Source organism: Rhamphochromis longiceps, linkage group LG15, assembly GCF_057381845.1.
Source record: "Rhamphochromis longiceps isolate RC_006_pf linkage group LG15, R_longiceps_female_GT1.1, whole genome shotgun sequence".
NCBI classification, from domain to species: domain Eukaryota; kingdom Metazoa; phylum Chordata; class Actinopteri; order Cichliformes; family Cichlidae; genus Rhamphochromis; species Rhamphochromis longiceps.
This window is the reverse complement of record NC_140571.1, coordinates 23,188,105-23,206,549: the sequence shown is the minus strand read 5'-3', so window position 1 is coordinate 23,206,549 and position 18,445 is coordinate 23,188,105. Positions and strand designations below refer to the sequence as shown.

The 18,445-nt window shown below is 41.3% G+C and overlaps 1 protein-coding gene across 3 annotated transcripts; it reads left to right on the top strand.

Moving 5' to 3' along the window:
* Positions 1-1,352: 1,352 nt before the first annotated feature.
* LOC146652655 (uncharacterized) lies at positions 1,353-12,436 on the top strand. 3 transcript variants are annotated; one of them, XM_085382495.1, is made up of 9 exons: positions 1,353-1,449; positions 1,644-1,982; positions 2,092-2,370; positions 2,539-2,634; positions 4,793-4,879; positions 4,966-4,994; positions 5,148-5,204; positions 6,810-6,872; positions 7,056-7,579. In XM_085382495.1, the coding sequence occupies exons 1-9, from the start codon at positions 1,389-1,391 to the stop codon at positions 7,170-7,172; spliced, it is 1,128 nt and encodes a 375-aa protein (XP_085238621.1). In that variant the 5' UTR covers positions 1,353-1,388; the 3' UTR covers positions 7,173-7,579. The 3 variants fall into 3 exon arrangements, with proteins under 3 accessions (XP_085238621.1, XP_085238620.1, XP_085238619.1); XM_085382494.1 differs by lacking the exons at positions 4,793-4,879; positions 4,966-4,994; positions 5,148-5,204; positions 6,810-6,872; positions 7,056-7,579 and adding exons at positions 6,155-6,172; positions 11,534-11,629; positions 11,708-11,733; positions 12,353-12,436 and having other exon boundaries at positions 2,539-2,616; XM_085382493.1 differs by lacking the exons at positions 2,539-2,634; positions 4,793-4,879; positions 4,966-4,994; ... (1 more) ...; positions 6,810-6,872; positions 7,056-7,579 and adding exons at positions 10,660-10,725; positions 11,516-11,629; positions 11,708-11,733; positions 12,353-12,436.
* The last annotated feature ends 6,009 nt before the right edge of the window (positions 12,437-18,445 follow it).

Below are 18,445 nucleotides of genomic sequence, written 5' to 3'. Positions count from 1 at the left end.
AGAGATGCTCAGACCTCCCTCTCCTGGGCCACCTCCTCCAGCTTGTCCAGAGAGATGCAATCTCTCCAGCGTGTCTTGGGTCTGCCCCTTCGGCCTCCTCCCGGTGGGACATGCCCAGAGCTCCTCAGCCAGGAGTCATCCTTTTCAAGTGCCCAAACCACCTCTTCTGTCTCCTTTCAATGTGGAGGAGCTGCGGCTCTACTCTGAGCCCCTCCCGGACGAACTCCTCACCCTATCTCTAAGGGAGATGCCAGCCACCCTTCAGAAGAAGATACTTTCCGTCGCTTGTATCCGTGATCTTGTTCTTTTGGTCACTACCCACAGCTCGTGGTCCATAGGTGAGGGTTAGGACGTAGATTGACCCGTAAATTGACAGCTGCGCTTTTACACTCAGCTCTCTCTTCACCACGACGGACCAGTACAGTATACGTATCACTGCAGCCGCTGCATGAATCCATCTTTCACTCCCTTCTCCCGTCAAGTCTGCATCATTATTCTCTTTATTATTGACTATGATACTTTACTATGCAAATTAACTTGATTTATTTTCAGACAGAACAAAAACATCTCAGTAAACCTCTCACAAACCTCACAAAAACAAGCAATGATGTAAATTAAACTCATCAGAGCTCAGTAAAGTTCAGAAGCTAAAAAACAAACAAACAAACAAACACTCAAACACAATAAAAAAAAACACAATAAAATGAGCACATATACAGCTCAACCTTAATTCTGTTAGAAATAATAATTTAATAATTTAGTCACATCTCCTCTGTATTTGAACAATTTATGTTTCTTTTGTTTATCTAGTTGTTATTATAGAGTCAAACCTGAAGAGCTCTGATAATGTTGTTGCTGCCACTTTTTGAAGAAAACACTTCCTCTTGACTTCATCAGGAAGCAATTACTTAAGATTAAGAACAAGGAACAGGAAGATTTCAGTTGACTAAATCATCTTATCTGCTCTGTTTTATAAACTAAAATAATCTCTCAGACATCAAAAGTCAAATTTTATTGGGTTTAAGGAGTTTGACCTTTTAACTGTTGAAGAAATACATTTCTCACCTTCACCAAAAAATCTTTATAACAATGATGTGCCATACACATCATTATTATAAATACACTGTGGGAATGGACACAATGAGCATCTGCTAAATATAAATATAACGTCACTTTGTATAAAAAAAATTACACTATGAATTTCATACAAAGAGTGAGATACTCATTTATGAAATGTAGACTTCAGGAAAAAAGAGAACTAAAGACATTTTGCTGAGGAAGTGAAATCTCGCTACTGACAGGAAGTACAAAAGTTTTAAGTACTCATCAGTTCAGAGGGTGTGACAGTCGAGAGTGAGAACAAAAAAGAAGTGAGACAGAGAAGCACGATGGGTGAATTCAGATGGATTCAAATGTTTTTATGTCGGATGCTGATGATTCAGATCGCAGGTAAGAATACAGGAAACATTTTAATAGCAGTTAAAATAAATGTTATCAGTATTATTGCCAACACTAACTTTACAGTAAACAAGACAGCTGAGCATGCTCTATTTAGAAATGTATCTCAAATGATCTTCAGTCTGACTGTAAAAAATTCTTTATTCTAATTTATTTTTCACATTTCTCTTTAATCTTCTCAACAGTATCTGTAAATGAAACATCCATTTTTATGAAAGTTGGAGATGACGTCACTCTGCCTTGTCTAAACGTGATAGATAAGCAGAATAACTGTGATGGGACTACATGGATCTTTACTTCAACAAGCAAACCAACAGTAGAGCTGATCACACTTGGACAGATTAGTGAAAAAGTCAAAACTAAATCAGACAGACTGAGTGTTACAGTGAACTGTTCTCTGCTTATAAAGAAGCTCACAGTCGAGGATGTTGGTCTTTATTCCTGTCAACAATACAAAGTAGGAAAAACACGAGCTGAGGACACTCTGGTTCATCAGTCGTTGGTTGATCTCTCTGTTATTACCTGTGAGTATTTACATCAAAATATTTTCATACTGTTCTCAAACATGACAACAATCATAGTTATTAAGATAACTTGACTAATTTGAGCTGTCTTTGTCTCCATCGTTGCCAGTGACTGAACATAAGGACACTGAGAAGGTGACGTTAAGCTGCTCTGTGGTGAGAAATGAACAGTGTCGTCACACATTGAAATGGCTGCTTAAAGGTCAAGATGTGGACAAAGAGAACAAAGAAATTGTGATTTCACAGACTCACTGCTCCACTACTGTGTCTGTTCTGAAGAATAATTATTTATACTCATCAAGGGATGAAATACTCAAGTGTGAGGTGACTGATACTAAATCAGGAAGAGTACAGGTGTTTAGCTCACAGCCCTCAGGTGAGGAAACAGGTGAGATCCTGATCAAATGTTTAAAATGACTAAAATCACCTTAAATATTTATGTGATAGAAAAATGTAACATTTTAAGCAGAAAAAATGTTGTTCTATATAAAACATATAAAGCACACTATGAAACAAATTTTGAACATGTTTTTCCCCTATTTTTTCATTTATTCAGTTGACCCAAAAACAACAACAAAAATGAACAGTAAATCTGAAAGCGACACAACACCAGAAACAACCACAATAACAAAAAGTAGTCCTTCCATAACAGGTTAGATTATGATGATTAAGCTGACTACATTCATCAAAAATATCTGTTTGTTTGGAGCTTTAAGAAGACTTTTAAACTTTTGTTTTTAAATATTTATTTTCCATTTTGTTCCATTACATTAGAGACATCCAAAATAAGCCTCTTATCTTACAGGAAGCAGAAAATGATTGATTTTTGCAGTTCAGTGATTGATTCACTTCTGAATATCTTTGTAGTCATTGGAGATGTGATGTAGTGGAGATGTATTTATTAGGGGTGCAACGATACACAAAATTCACGGTTCGGTTCGGTTCGATACTTTGGTGTCACGGTTCGATATTTTTTCGATACAAAAAAATGTTCATGCATTTTTAATTTGTCATTTATTAAAATTATAAATATATATTTTAACTCAAAAGTACAGTTTTTAAATTTAACCCTAACCCTTGTGCGCATTTTTTATTTTGACAGCGAATGCGCACCTGCGGACCACTTATGTGCAGCCCTGGTTATTTAGCTCATCATATTGCAGCCACAGAAATTCTTTTGTCCATGAAACCATAAAGCTGCACTTTCTTTTTGCCTTATAGTCTGATTTGTCATAACTTCTCCGTTTTGTGGTAAGCTTTTCTTTGGCTGTCACTTCTTCACCCCGACCTGTCTTATTTGGCTCAGCAGAACTGAAATGCTTTTACACACTCACTCACATAAGCTCAGCGATTCTCTGCGCGATCAACCTCTCACATGTTTAAGCTTGCTGCGGGAGATTTCACTTGTCATGTTTGCATAGTAAGCTAACGATTAATAAGACGATGTCAGAGGAATTGGTGCACAAATTATCATCACTCACAGATCAGTACTGTCACTCTCTATACACAGTTCGCACGATTGCAAAGTGAAAGCAAAAAAACAAGCGCAAATTCAAACGCGACTTCAATATGTCACATATTGACAGTGGCTCACCGATGCCAATGACATAATTACCCAGCTACATTTCTGAAAGAATGCAAAAGCATTGACATATATTTTTCCTACAATAGCCCGACGGGCAGGGAAGAGATAGATTTTGGCAGCCCGACTGAAAAAAATCGCTAGCTCCGGGACGTCGGGCTAGCGATATTGCGAGCCCTGTATCTGATTGAGGAATCACTCATCTTTGGAAAAGAGAGTTTATTACAGAGAAATGGCTCTTTCCAAAATAAAAGCTATACTATCCGCTTCTTCTGGGCTATATTCTCAGCAGCATAAGGAGAATCATGTGCTAACAGCTGTCTAAATGACTCGGCTAAAGTTAGTAGCATGCTTGCTTTTTTTTGTCTGCTTCCACTTGTCTTTGCAGTAGGATGATGTCGGCGTAAATGTGCAGTCATATTCGTTGTGTTCCCACTAGTGCTTTCAGGTTAATCTCGTTGAAATGACCTTAACGCCACAACACGGCAAATCTCCGTTAACGAGCTACCGCCGATCGCTCCGTGCATGGGGCTAGACGGCCAACACGTTAACGAGCTAACTGCGCTAACACACTAGTTCACACCAATGTAATTGAGCATTGCGTGGCACATCCAACATACTGTTTTACTTTAGTCCATGACTCGCTTACCTTCAGGGTCATACGTCACATGAAAACCAAAATAATTCCAAACGCCAGATCTGAATGAGGTTCAATTTGCCTGTTGCAAGGAGAGCTTAACTTCTGTCTCGCTAGCTTGCCCTGCGCTCTTCCTTCTGACTATGCTGTTTGCGTTGAGCGCTCAGTGGATCTGCGCTCGACAGTGCAGGCTAGGCGGAGTAGTCGAACACAGATTCACTGAGCGCTCAACACAGACAGCATCGTCAGAAGGAAAGTTGATCAAATAAATTACAAATGTTGTATTGTTCGATACATATGCATACCGAACCGAAAGCACTGTATCGAACGGTTCAATATCGATACGAATATCGTTGCACCCCTAGTATTTATGTAGTCGGACAGTTTCTGCCTATAAAGTCACGTCTGAATTTAAACCTTCATGCAGTTCATGTTTTTCTCATCAACTCTCATCAAGTTATTGTGCATATATAGCATGTCACTTTAACCGCATTTTGTATGCAATTAAGCTGCATGAAAAGTTTTTCAAACATTTGTAAGAACTTTCATCCAAATATGTTTTTATGTTTCATTATATACTTTTTATTTCAGCTCTTTCATTGTACATCACTGGAGCTGTTGGTTTGGTTATATTGGTAATAACAGCTGTGTTTGTCATCAGATGGAAGAAAAATAAGGGTGAGAACATTTACAGATAAAACTTTTATAGATCAAGAGGGTTTGACAAATGTGGAGTTTTACAGTGAATATTTTTGTCTTTTCAGGAAACAAAACACAGAAGTATGAAAATGCTGTGAGTTTTAATATACATAATTAAGTGTTTGTTCAACTTACATTAAATAAGCAATATGTCAGCTTATCATTGAGGTGCCTTAACCTCGAGCTAAACTAGCATCACAGAGACAGTTTTCCTCCAGATGTAACTGGACTATGTCTTCTTTTTCAGGGACTGAGTTTGAAGCCCACCGAGACTCAATCTGCTCCTCAAACCATTCAGGACTTGGTGAGATCACACACTACACCCAGAGCAAAGTGTAAACCACTTTGTCTTTAATGTTTTCTCTAAATATAAATGCATAAGAAACATTGGAGCTATAGAAAGGATAAGGAAGTAAGATGATGCAACTGAACAGCAGTTTCAACACTGAACAGCAGTTTTAATGCAAAAATAACATTTTGAGACAGTTTACATGGACTGATTCTTATATAGCGCTTTTTTACTCTCCCAGAGTACTCAAAGTGCTCTATACAACATACCACATTCACACCCATGCATTCTCTAAACTGAGTGCTTCCTAACTACATTCTTACACATTCATACTCCGATGGATACATCAGAGAGCAACTTGGGGTTAGTATCTTGCCCAAAGATACTTGGCATGCAGACTGGAGGAGCCAGGGATCGAACCACCAACCTTACAATCAACAGGTGACCTGCTCTACCTCCTGTAGCTCAGGAGGTAGAGCAGGTCACCACAATATGCCACCTCATATGACCAGTGTTGGGGAGTAACGGAATTCATGTACCGCCGTTACGTATTTAAAATACAAAATATGAGTAACTGTATTCCGTTACAGTTACCGTTTAAAAAGGTGGTATTTAGAATACAGTTACTTTGTTGAAATAAATGGATTACACTGCGGTACTTTCCTGTTTCATATTGTCGCGGGTCAGGACTGTTTGGGTTTTGTTTGACAGCTACGTTCTGTTGTTCCAGGAGGCAGCGTTACGGTTGCCATGGTTACAGGGCGACGCTCTATCTCTCGCGCGGCTGTGTGTTTCCTGGGTGAGAGAGCACCTTTTTGCTGTTGTTGTTGTTGTGCTAAGCTAACAGGCAGAATGCTACAAGAATAGCTCAAAAGAATGTAGCATCATGGGCAGTATAGTCCGTGTTGCAGGGAGAATGGACTGCCATACCCGTTATACCCGTGTCTGTGAGCAAGAGGAGGGAGAAAAAGGGGAGTGGAAAGGTACGAGTTGTCATCGAGAAAAAACGGGAGCTGGAAGCATGTAAATATAATAATAACCACTGCAGCCAAGAAGAGTGCCTGACGAGCCCAGTTGTAAGTAAGCTATTAAGACTCGACTGTACACCGTGTTCTCCTCCGAAAACAATAAGTTCCGTTGGAGCAGCCTTTCAACGCCTTTCTCTGTCTCTCGCAAGAAAAGTTGACCCACACAACAAAGTAAAGCTATTTTTCGGCTAAAAGCCCAACACGGACCCCGCCGTATTAGTCAGAGGTCCCTTTACTAAGGTTCGGAGCCGCGGACCTTCAGTAATGGTAATAAATCACACAGCAATAGTACATTCACGTTGTTGTAAAAAGCATGATAATATATTAAGTAATCCAAAGTATTCAGAATAGGTTACTGTCATTGAGTAACGTAACGGAATACGTTACAGAATACATTTTGGGGCATGTATTCTGTATTCTGTAATGGAATACATTTTAAAAGTAACCTTCCCAACACTGCATATGACATTCAAGGTAGTTAAAGAGTTTTGAAGTGTTCAGCAGATGAAGAGTTGTTATTATTACGTGACACAGCATCACACATATTAGTGAGGTGACAGCATGTTCTGCTGTTTTTTTTTTCATTGTGTAGGTGGAGCCTGAAGTTTCCTATGCCACCATCAGCTACACCAAGAATAGCAACAGTAAAACCCAGGTAAGCTGGCAAAGACTGTCTAATATGATTAATGTTGAATATGTGCAGAGGAAGAAGCTATTACATTTTTGATAGGCTTCAGATTACTTTCATCAAAATTGCAAAATAAGGCACTGAGGACTTCAACGTTATTCATTTATTCATGTTAGTTTATGTATCATACAAATTCCTTTTGTTTTTCAGGTTCATCGTGATGGTGAAGGCGATACTGTGACCTACAGCATGGTGAATGCTCCATCCTCTGCATCCACTGCTGATCCCAGCAACCTCTATTCTACTGTCAATGTTGCAATCACATAGCTCACACAGTTGGAGGAAGGACTCGTATTTAATGAAGCAGTCGAATAAAGGACTCGTATTTAATGAAAAGGACATTTTGGTTTTGACTTGAGGCAGTGTGATAGCAACATGCTAATTAAGTTATTGCTGTTTGTAGCTAGATTGCTTCACAAGGTTGTCTTAATGTTGTTTTCATGGATGTTGAGCTTAATGTTTCCGAGAGATTTAATAAAATGCTGGTTATTGGAAGAGTGCCGAGCTGAAACCCCCACAGGCAACCCATGCCTCCCCCCCAACCAAAGAAACATCAACACCTAAATTAAAAAATTATCGTTTTTTACAATGTTTATGAAAATACAGTTGGTTTCGTTGCTACTTTTACATGACTATGAACTGCTCAGAATCTCTAAAAGACGGCTGGGTGAACAGAGAACACAATTATTACACCAGATATTCATGTTTATGTTTCCTTTTTTAGGTTAGCACACAACTGTGTAAATAAATGTCTCTTTCTCTCTTTGTCTCTCAAGACATTTTAAACATTTCATTGTATAAAGCTGAACCAGTATTTTTCCATAACTTAAAGCAAGTATCAATATTGTGGCGAGCTCAGAAAAGGAGGAGATGGAGGTGTCGTTCGGTCTTGCTTCCGTGAGCTAGCCAGGGAGCACAGCCGTTTATTAACAATTCCAGAAAACACTGCCGCTAGCTAATGCTCAGCGCGGCCACAGCACAGCGAAAAACAACAACAACACAGGGCGCCCTCTGACCCCCGGAAGGACACACCGTCGCAGCGAGAGGGCGTCACCTGTCACCATGGCAACACAAACAAAACATCACTGTACAAACAGAACCCCGAACAGCCCCGACCCGCTACATAGCCCCCACCTCAGGGGTCAGTCGTCCCCGACGACCCCATTACCCCACACAAAGTCCTACAAATGTCCAGGTGCCTTCTTTTGGCGCACCGGCCAGTCACGACCGGCAGGGGAAAAGTCACTCGGGTCAGAACATGGGGTGCCACCATCATCCTCTGCCCCGCCGTCTGCCGGAGCGAGCGGTCGGTACGGTGAGAGCCTGTCCCGGTGCAACACCACCATGCGCCCCGGGCCCGGCATGCGGATACGGTACACCACGTCAGTTAGCCGCTCCACGACCTCCGCCGGCCCTTGCCAGTGACTGCAGAGTTTGGGGGACACTCCTCTCTTGCGAACTGAGCAGTACACCCAAACCTTGTCGCCAGGCATGAACCCCCCCCCCCCCCCCCCCCCCTCCTCGGCACTTGGTGTCGTAGGCTCTTTTCTGTCATTGGCCTGGGCCTGGCGGGTGTAGTCATGAACCACCTGCAGCCGCTCCCTCAGCCTCCTGTAGTAGTCCATCTCAGGCCCCCACCTGAACCAGCGTCGCGTCGGCCTCCTGCTCCCGCTTCAGCTGCTGTGCTGTCAACAGGAGCCACCCCCTTCCGCCGGCTGTGGCCTGAGCAGTAGCCACCCCCAGCACCTCCTGGGCCCGCTCCTCCTGTCGCAGGCAGTAGCGGCACTTGACGGCTACGCAGGGCCGTCTGGAGAGGGCATCAGCGTTGCCATGCTGTCGACCTGGCCAATGCTGGATCTCGAAGTCATAGCCCTGAAGGACCTCCAGCCAGCGGGCCACCTGCCCTTCTGGGTGTTTGAAGTTCAGGAGCCAAGTCAGAGATGCATGGTCAGTGCGCAGGAGGAACCGGCAGCCATGCAGATATGGCTGGAAGTGCCGCACCACTAGCACCACGGCCAGCAGCTCCCGCCGGGTCACGCAGTAGTTCCTCTCGGCTCGCCCCAAGGCACGACTGAAGTACGCCACCACCCGTTCTCCAGCCTCATCCTGCTGGGAGAGGACCGCCCCGACCCCTACAATGCTAGCATCAGTGTCCACAATGAAAGGTTGCCGGGCGTCGGGGTAGGCCAGGACTGGGGCTCTGGTGAGGGCCTCCTTCAGCTGTGCAAAAGCCGCAGCACAGGCATCCCCCCAGCCAAACAGCTGTCCCTTGTCAGTCAGGCGGTGGAGGGGGCTGGCCATTGTCGCGAACCCTTTGATGAACCGACGGTAGTAGGAGGCTAGGCCCAGGAAGTTCCGCAGTTCTTGGACGTTCGAGGGAGTCTGCCAGTCCCGGACCGCTGCCACTTTTGCGGGGTCAGTGGCGACACCTCGAGCGCTGATCACATGGCCCAAGAACGTGGTCTCTCTCGCCAACAGGCGGCATTTCACGGGGTTGAGCCGCAGCCCAACTCGTCGGATGGCACTCAAGACCTCTCTCAGGTGAGACAGTGCACTGTCGAAGTCACCACCGGGCACCACCAGGTACACAATGCAGCGGCTACGAGGGATATCCACGAGCACCCTCTCCATCAGCCTCTCAAACGTCGCTGGCGCATTGCAGAGCCCAAATGGCATGACCCTGAACTGCCACAGCCCCTGTCCAATGGTGAATGCAGTCTTAGGCCTTGCGTCGGGGGCTAGCTCCACCTGCCAGTAACCGCTGCGTAGGTCGAGGGAGCTGAACCAACTGGAGCCAGTAACGTAAATAGGGCCTCGTCGATCCGCGGCAGCGGGTACGAGTCCTTCTTGGTGACTGCATTGAGACGGCGAAAGTCCACACAGAACCTCGGGCTGCCATCCTTCTTCCCCACCAGAACCACGGGTACCGCCCATGGGCTATTGGACGGCTCGATCACCCCAGCCGCAGCCATCTCACGGATCTTCTCCTCCGCTACCTGCCGTTTTGAGAGGGGCAGCCGGTGTGGGCGCAGACGGATGGGCTGAGCAGAGCCGGTGTCGATGGTGTGCTGGACCAGACTCGTCTGCCTACAGTCCTTGTCACTGGCGGCAAAGATGTCCACATTCTCGTCCAGGAGGCACCTCAACCGCTGGCGCTGGTCGACGTTGAGGCCTACGCAACTGCGCTGCCAAAGGTCATCGACAGCCTCGACGGTCTCGGTCGAAGGAGGTTTGTCGGGCTGAGAGGCTGAGGCGAGTGGAGATCTGGGGACTGGGGGTGAAGATGACCCAGAGCCACCGGCATCCGAAATCTGCTGAGCAGCAGCTGCCTGACGCCTGTCTCGTCTGGTCCCCACTCCCTACTTTTGGCCGGGCTGGAGGGCAAAAGTCTCTGAAGTGTACCTCTGGTGCAAATTACTGACCTCTGTCATCATTTTAGGTGGGGGAACTTGCACAATCGGTGGCTGACTAAATACTTTTTTGCCCCACTGTATAACAGTAACGGTAAAATGTCCTCGTAAGTGGATATCAGGCCCTTGTAGAGCAAAATTGAGTATTTTGGTCTAAATAACCCAAAATGTGGTGTCCACATATGTGGATGCCAGGTCCTAGGAGGTTAATGTGATTAAAATCACATAAACATATATTTGACTGATTTTAAGTTTCTTTTTACCACAATGTTTTTTTTCTTATATTTATAACACAAAAACGTTTAGTTGTGTCTTTTTTTAAATTATATTATACATTTATTCAGGTGACACAAAATCAACGAAGACACCATCCAGAAAAACTGAAAGCAACACAAATTCAGAAACAACCACAACAATAATAATTCACAAGGTAGTCACCCATAAATATATTCTTTTATCATCATCAGTAATCCTTCTTTTATTCATTATTTTTCTGACACTTAATAATTTAGATTAAAATGTGCCAGACTTGATAAATGAAGAACCTAAACAAGCACTACATGAGGAGAAAAACTGAAAAAAAATATTTCATGAGGTGCAAAAACTTATGCAATCACAAACTTTCGATGTTTTTAAGTGCTTGGCATTTATCAACAAAAACAATAGCATCTGAATATTTTAAAATACTTTCAAGGGGTTAGGTAAACATTTGGATCTTTAAAAAGACCGAATTTAAAAGGAACAGAAAACTTTAAACAAATTATTTAATGTTAAGAAATAGAGAGATATTTTTAATGTGTATCTGCTCATTAGATTGTTTTATGTACTTTAATAATGAAGGCTTGTAGAGCAAGGCCACTTTTGACTCACAAACTAAGTGCTCAGCCAAACTGAAAAACAGGAAGTTTTAGTGCACAGGCATATTAATAGATAAGACACAGAAAAGAGGAATTTTGCCATATAAGCAATGTTTGAAACTGTGTGATGTGCAAAGTACAGAAATAACACCATATAAGACATATGTGGAGCTAAAACTGTTAGAGATCCTGCAACTGGCGTTTGGGCTGTGCAGAGGTCTCCCTCTTTCAGAAGATGATTGAATAAAAAGAAATATAAATGTTTTAACACACTATGAGTCAGTTTTTCTCTGTTCTATCATGGGGACAAAAGAATCGGGGTTAATATTTAATAAGTTGACATTTTTATTCTTTTTTTCAGATTCTTCTGTATCTTTGAGGTCCATTATTGTCTCTGTGGGGTTAGCAGCAACTTTAATAACTGCTGTGTCAGTCAACATATGGACAAGAACTAAAGGCAAATTTAATAATGAGAACTTTGAATGATTTAGAAATTTTATTTTAGACTGAAATTGACTTCCTTTTCTCATTTTAGGGAACACGACCAAGATGGATAAAACAGTAAGTAAAAAAAACATAGTAATCCAACATAAAAGTCAAAAGTCCTAAAGGTTGTTTTATGACATTTGTTATTTACTAATAGCTGTAGTTCATGATGTTCATGAGATTATTATAAATTTCTTGAGTTAAATGTGGTACAGCAGAGGATTCACAAGTTGTGTTTCCTTATATTTAAAACTAGAGGGTTGTTGGTTAGAACGCCAGTGAATCTGCATGTGAGAGTTCATTTTGGGAAAGTTATTGATGCTCTCTTCTCCTTATAAATTTTTACTAAAGCTATATTTATCTCACAGCTGTGGTAGAATAGTTAAGCTGGACCCAGCAGCTGACAAACTTAAAGCAGACCGGCAGGTGGCAGAGCAAAAGAAGTTAAAATAGATATGACAACTAAACAAACACGGCTGCACAGCGGTAACAAAAACTCAAAAACACAGACACAAATGAGACATGACAAACTAACCTTCAAAATAAAACAAGAAGTAACCTGATGAAAAGCCAACTGAAAATAAGACATGCAGACAGACAAATAAAAAACCAGAGACAATACAGAAGCTATTAAAATGCACTTGTCTTAACTCGCATTACGAAATGTTTTATTTTGTTTGTTTGTGTCCCACAGATACATTATGATCAAGATGAAGATGATGTTACAATTAACTATGAAAACATCGGGGTTTCTGCTGCTTCAGTCAGATTCAACTGATCAACTTGGCTTTTATATTACCAGTGTCATCTCATCCAGTTTTATAGATTAAATAGTATAAAATAGAGAAGTTTATTCAATGTAAGTCGTTCCCATTAAGTTGATTCAGCTCATCTGCGTGTTTTGCTTTCAGTGGGTGAAATGTGTCATCATTCATCCTTCTTTACTCTTCTTCAGTCACTCAGATATTTGACGAAACATGTTCCCCTCAAACCGCTATGATCTGATTGAGCATGTATCAAGATCATATACATAGTTGTTTTGTGTTTCAATATTCTGATTATGGATTTATATTATGGATATTCAGGTCTCGAACTTGTATGAGTTTTATTACATCCTGTTCAGACCTTAGAGAGATAATCCCATACAGTTTATGACAAAATTTAATCCGAAGTGATTGATGGCCCTAATCACGACCTTTTGACCTCCCCCCCCTCCCCCCCGGAAGTGTGTAATGAGCGTGACGAATCGCATCCGGAGAAGGGGGGGGTGAACCCCGGAAGCGCGCCATCTGTTGCTAAGCGTGTCGAATTGCATCCTGAGAAGGGAGGGGGGAAACCTCCGGAAGAGCGCCATCTGTTGTTGGGAAAAAAAAGTTTTTAGAGGGAGGGTCTGCAGCAGGGGAGGAGAATAAAAAGCAGAGAGGAGGAGTCCGTCACAATTTCTAAGTCACAGACACACAGGATGGATTTCCTTCTGCAGCCCAGCAGCGCTCCTGTGTCCGATGAGATCTGCTCTCCCAAAGAAGAAGGCTTTGAATATGACATATTCAAATACAGCATATTTACTATGGAAGGCCTCGATCCTACCGGAAATACTCCGGAAGTGTCTAGTCATTTTCAGACCTGATGCGTCATGTTCCCTAAGCACAGCGGTGATGCAGCAGATGATTCTGTGATGTATAGAGAGACAGAGCGGCAGCTAGTTTTCCGCAAACTCATAGTCTGAATTCTGTTTCAATATTATGAAAATTTTCTCTGTTTTTTTTTACAATAGCGGGTGTAATTTTACTTTCTTAAGCTGCACCGGCGTTTGTAATGGAAATAAAGAGTGACTTCCTGTAGAGATTTCAATAGTAATTTTATTTTCCTATAATACAGACGCTGTAAAAAACCTTTAAGATACACCATAGCTTGTGATGAAAAGAAGAACTTTCTATCCGCTTGTAACCTACAGGCTGCCTATGTGTAAAAAACGAATAAATATCCCTTAGTGAATACTACTTTTCCTTTTGAGAGACTGAAAAACAAACCATAATTGCAGCGACAGGCGATCTTGTTTCACACACACACACACACACACACACACACACACACACACACACACACACACACACACACACACACACACCCACCCCGCGGGTACTTTTACAATGGGTTTTCTCAATAGATAGAAAATGATGACGTTGAGGAGTCAACAGCCGATATTATCATTGCTTGTAACCCGGTAAATAATTTCGTACATCTCCTCCCCTAAAATAAGCCTTAGCGGAAAAAAAAGCTCATATTCGAATAAGTTTATTAAAGCACCCCCCTCTGTGGGAAAGAGTCAACCATGAGGCGAGTTTTGTCAACAGCAATTGTCCATTTGGTAAAACAAATATCCGTCTCAAAGTCGTATTTTACCGTTGCAGAATGTGGAAAACAGACGGCGTTCGCAAGAAGGCACACACACACACACACACACACACACACACACACACACACACACACACACACACACACACACACACACACACACACACACACACACACACACCGCGGGCCAAGGAGGAGTTTTTTTCTTCAATACTTTAACAATAAGTTTTCTCAATAGATAGAAAATGATGACGCTGAGGAGTCAACATCCGATATTATCATTGCTTGTAACCCGGTAAATAATTTCGTACATCTCCCCATAAAACAAGTCTTAGTGGAAAAAAGCTCATATTCGAATAAGTTTATTCCCCTCTGTGGGAAAGAGTTTTTTTCTCAGAGTCAACCATGAGGCGAGTTTTGTCAACAGCAAGAACAACTGTTGCCCATAAAGTAAAACAAATATCCGCCTCTAAGTCGTATTTTACCGTTGCAGAATGTGGAAAACAGACAGCCCTCACAGGAGGCACCCAGGGGCCCACCTCACACACCATAGTTAAAATATTTAAATTTCAACTAAATTTGTAGTAATGATCGGATTTCCTCACTTATCTACACCACACTCCTTGTCCTTGATTTCTTATCGTTTCTTATCGTTCCTCTGTCCCTTAATAGAAACCACATATATAGAAACTATCCTCCCTTTCAGTTGTCTTTTGCACTTCCATATCGCAAAGCAGTTACTGTAGGTTATTTTCTGCTTATGCATTAATGTAATTAATTAACTTATTTATCCTTAAGTAAGGTAATGACTTGAGTTCTAATGCTTTTTGTCTCTTGAGTTAGCTGTCAATGTGGGATTTTTTTCCCCTTTTGTCCAGTTAAAGCTGCCTTTCATTCTTCAACACAGCTTAAACTCTAATAGGTAAGCTTTCTTGTAATTTCTTAGTTCTGCAGTCTTCTTGAAAGACATCCGAGACTCTTCTTTGGATGCTGGCTGCCTTTTGTTTTGTTTTCTGTCAAGATGATCCCACACTGCTTCGATTATCTTGAGGTTCGAACCCTGGAGAGATCAATCCATGACTGATGCGTTGTTTCATCCAGGCATACTTTGACTACATTGGCAGTATGTTTGCGATCATTGTCGTACTGAAAAATGAAGTTGAAGCCAATCAGACACTACGTGGTATTACATGGTCGATCAAAATCTGGTGGAACTTTTCTACATTCATAATTTGATTAATTTGGATAAGAGCTCCAACAACACTGGCTGAAATCCAGCCTCAAAGCACGGTAGAGTATCCACGCTGTGTTAAAGACGGCTATAGACATTCACTGTTGTATCTCTCTTCGGACCTCTTCCATGCATATTTCAAATTTGGATTCATTACTCCATAAGACATATTACAGCTGATTTCTTTTTCCAGTCAATTTCTTGTGTAATTTGGCACACCTCAGCCTTATTTTTCTCTGTTCTCCTTCCTTAAGAATGGCTTATTAACAGCCACCCTTCCAACTCAGATAACTTTTGATGAGGTTTCATGAAATGTTTACAGCACTTGAGTTACTCGCCACGGCCATCCTAAATGCTAAAAACACTAAACTTTAATTCTAAATTACGTAATTAACGTTAACCAGAAAAAACAAGCCAAAGTCGAAATGTTGCTGAGCTGACCTGTGGTATGCTATGTCTTCTAAAGCACGTATAATGTAAACAGAACTGGTCTTTGCACAGAAGCCTGTGGAGCTTCATAATTAACCTCAGTGTGTGAAGAGGACTCTCCATTTAATAATAGCTGTAATAAAATGTTATGGCCGACGGTGTTAAACGCTGCACTTGGGTCTAGCAGGGAAGATTTCAACTTTTCAATATGAATGAAGGCTGAAAACCGATTAGATTAATGTCTGATGATCTTTTCTGTGCTTCTTCAAGTTTGTAACACCGAACATATTAAAGGATGATGTAAGGCTCACAGGAAGAGTTTAATTAGACACACATTTACTATTTTTCTTTATACTCTTTCTTTCTTGACATGTTTAATATGATTACTATCAGAGGAAAAAATGAACCTTGTGTAGTCTAAAAACTTTTTTATTTAATCAAACTGTAATGTTGTTGAACTCTGACGGACGTGTCTTTTAATCTTGTCAACAAATCCTTAATCATCTAAATCTGCCATTTATCATCTTGTAAAATGTTCCCTCTGCTTCTGTTGCACATCTCCCCGGACACTCTCTGCTTCACCTGTCCTGTGCAGGTGGTCCAACCCCTGCCTGCCTCCTTAAACTGGGGTGTTTAAATCTCTTTACCTCTGTTGTGAACTTCACACAAAGTTTGTGGTAACAAAATCAAACTGACGAGGATCTCGTTTGAAAAACACACACACTCACGAGACAAAATAAAAACAGACTGCTCAAAGCAAAAGCAGAGCCCTCACAGCTGGTAGTACAAACACAGTGACAACATGCGTATTAGATACCCTCAGTGCCAAAAGCATAAATATGAAAAAAATGTGATCACCAAGAATATCCTAAAAATGGCATTGAGGTGGGTGTTACAGTAAAGAAAAAAAAAAGTAGCCAAATTTTCATCGGAAAATGTTGAATTTTAGTAAAAACAATGCTCTGTAGTTTGATACTGTCGTTACAGACAAAGCAGATGTTTAAAGCCTTTGGACGCACATTTGAAACGCACTCATTCTCCTTATCAGCTGGAAACATTAAAGCCGTAAAATGACTTTTTCAAACGGATAAAAACTATTGAACAGCAGCAATGTTGAGCCTGTTCCAAAATTTGAATGTACATGTGTTGAAGGTGCGGGTCTTGTTGAATTATTAAACATACTTTCTTTAATTTTTCGAGCCACAAAAACAACAACTTTTAATTTTCTTCTGCTTGAGTCTCGGCCTCGGGTAGCTCTACTTATCATTGCTCAGTCAGTTGTCTGTTTGTGCTACTTTTTTTCAAGGAGCAGTGGATTATTGGTAAGGGTGACTTTATGTGTTTAGCTACTTAAGTGGAAGTACTGTGGAAAGTTTTACCTTACATACATAGATCTACCAGTACAGCTTCTGAGGTAACTGTTTACAAAATGTTATAATCTATTCAAAGGTTCTTTGCAATTTTACATTGATAAACATTATCCTTAACACATTTGGCCCACATAAAGTGCTATGGCCATCACACGGTCATTTAGAATTGTTTAAATAACTCGTGTCTTAAGTCCTTCCATCAAACAGAAAATTAAAAAAAAAAAAACATGGTTCACTTTTACATCACAAAATGTTAGAAATATAAGCCGTTCATAACAACCTGAAAGGTTGGGAGTTTAAAATGCAAACCGATGGAAGCAGAAGTAGAAGACTATAATGTCTCAGAGCACACGGTGTCTATTAATGTGTAGACATGTATAAATAAGAGCTTAATAAAGATGCTTAATTTCTTAAGAAATAAACAGGTGGAGTGATCTTTATCAAAAGTGGATGTTGCATCTGTGGCTAAACCCCTGTACCCAAAAAAACTTTAAAAATCTACTGTGTGTGAGGCTGTGTAAGTAAAGCTTGCCCTTCACACCTGCGTGTAATAAACCATTTGTTGGGGGTTGTGGATTTGGCACCTCAGCATTGTGAAAGTGGGGAAACATGTTTCTGGCTGTGCATAAGATTTCTGCTTACAACTTACAATCTCAGTTCTAAATGAAATTCAGATGTTTTTTTAAGTATGGCTAATGTATTAATTGACTTCTAAGGCGCACACACACACACACACACACACACACACACACACACACACACACACACACACACACACACACACACACACACACACACACACACAAGAACAACACAGAGAAGAAGAAGAGGGGGTCGTTTTACTACACATCATAAAAACGCAATCATTCATCTTCCAACTGTATATTTCTGTTCTGGCTTTAGAATCATTGGTTGTTTACTGAGCCGTACTTTGGGAGTCATACTGTTGTGATACTGGGGAGAAAAGGGTAAGGTTTGATAGACTAAACCCTTACACACATAACTTGAAAAACCTAAAGAGTGTGTGAGACTGCTAGCTGTGTTGTTCAGCATTAAACTCATCTACAAATGTGTTAGTAAAGAGCGACTTGTACTTCTGTCCCATTAAGCAACGGTTTAACAAATTTCACTGCAAACTATAAAAGGAATCTGGATTTATATAGAACATAGTAGTGATGGATTAAGTGCAGGAAACACTAGTATAAGGTGTCTATTGAACAAATCTCCTTCAGCGTTCAAAATGACCAAAGTGAGGCCTACAGGCGTTTCTCTCGGTTGGTTGTGTTCAGGGAAAAAGCAGCTAAATACACTGAGACTGCTCCGCATTGTTAGTGAGTTAACTCTGGATATCTGTAGGTTTTGTCAAACTTGGAGTGAACAAAAGCAGAAAAACAGTAAAAGA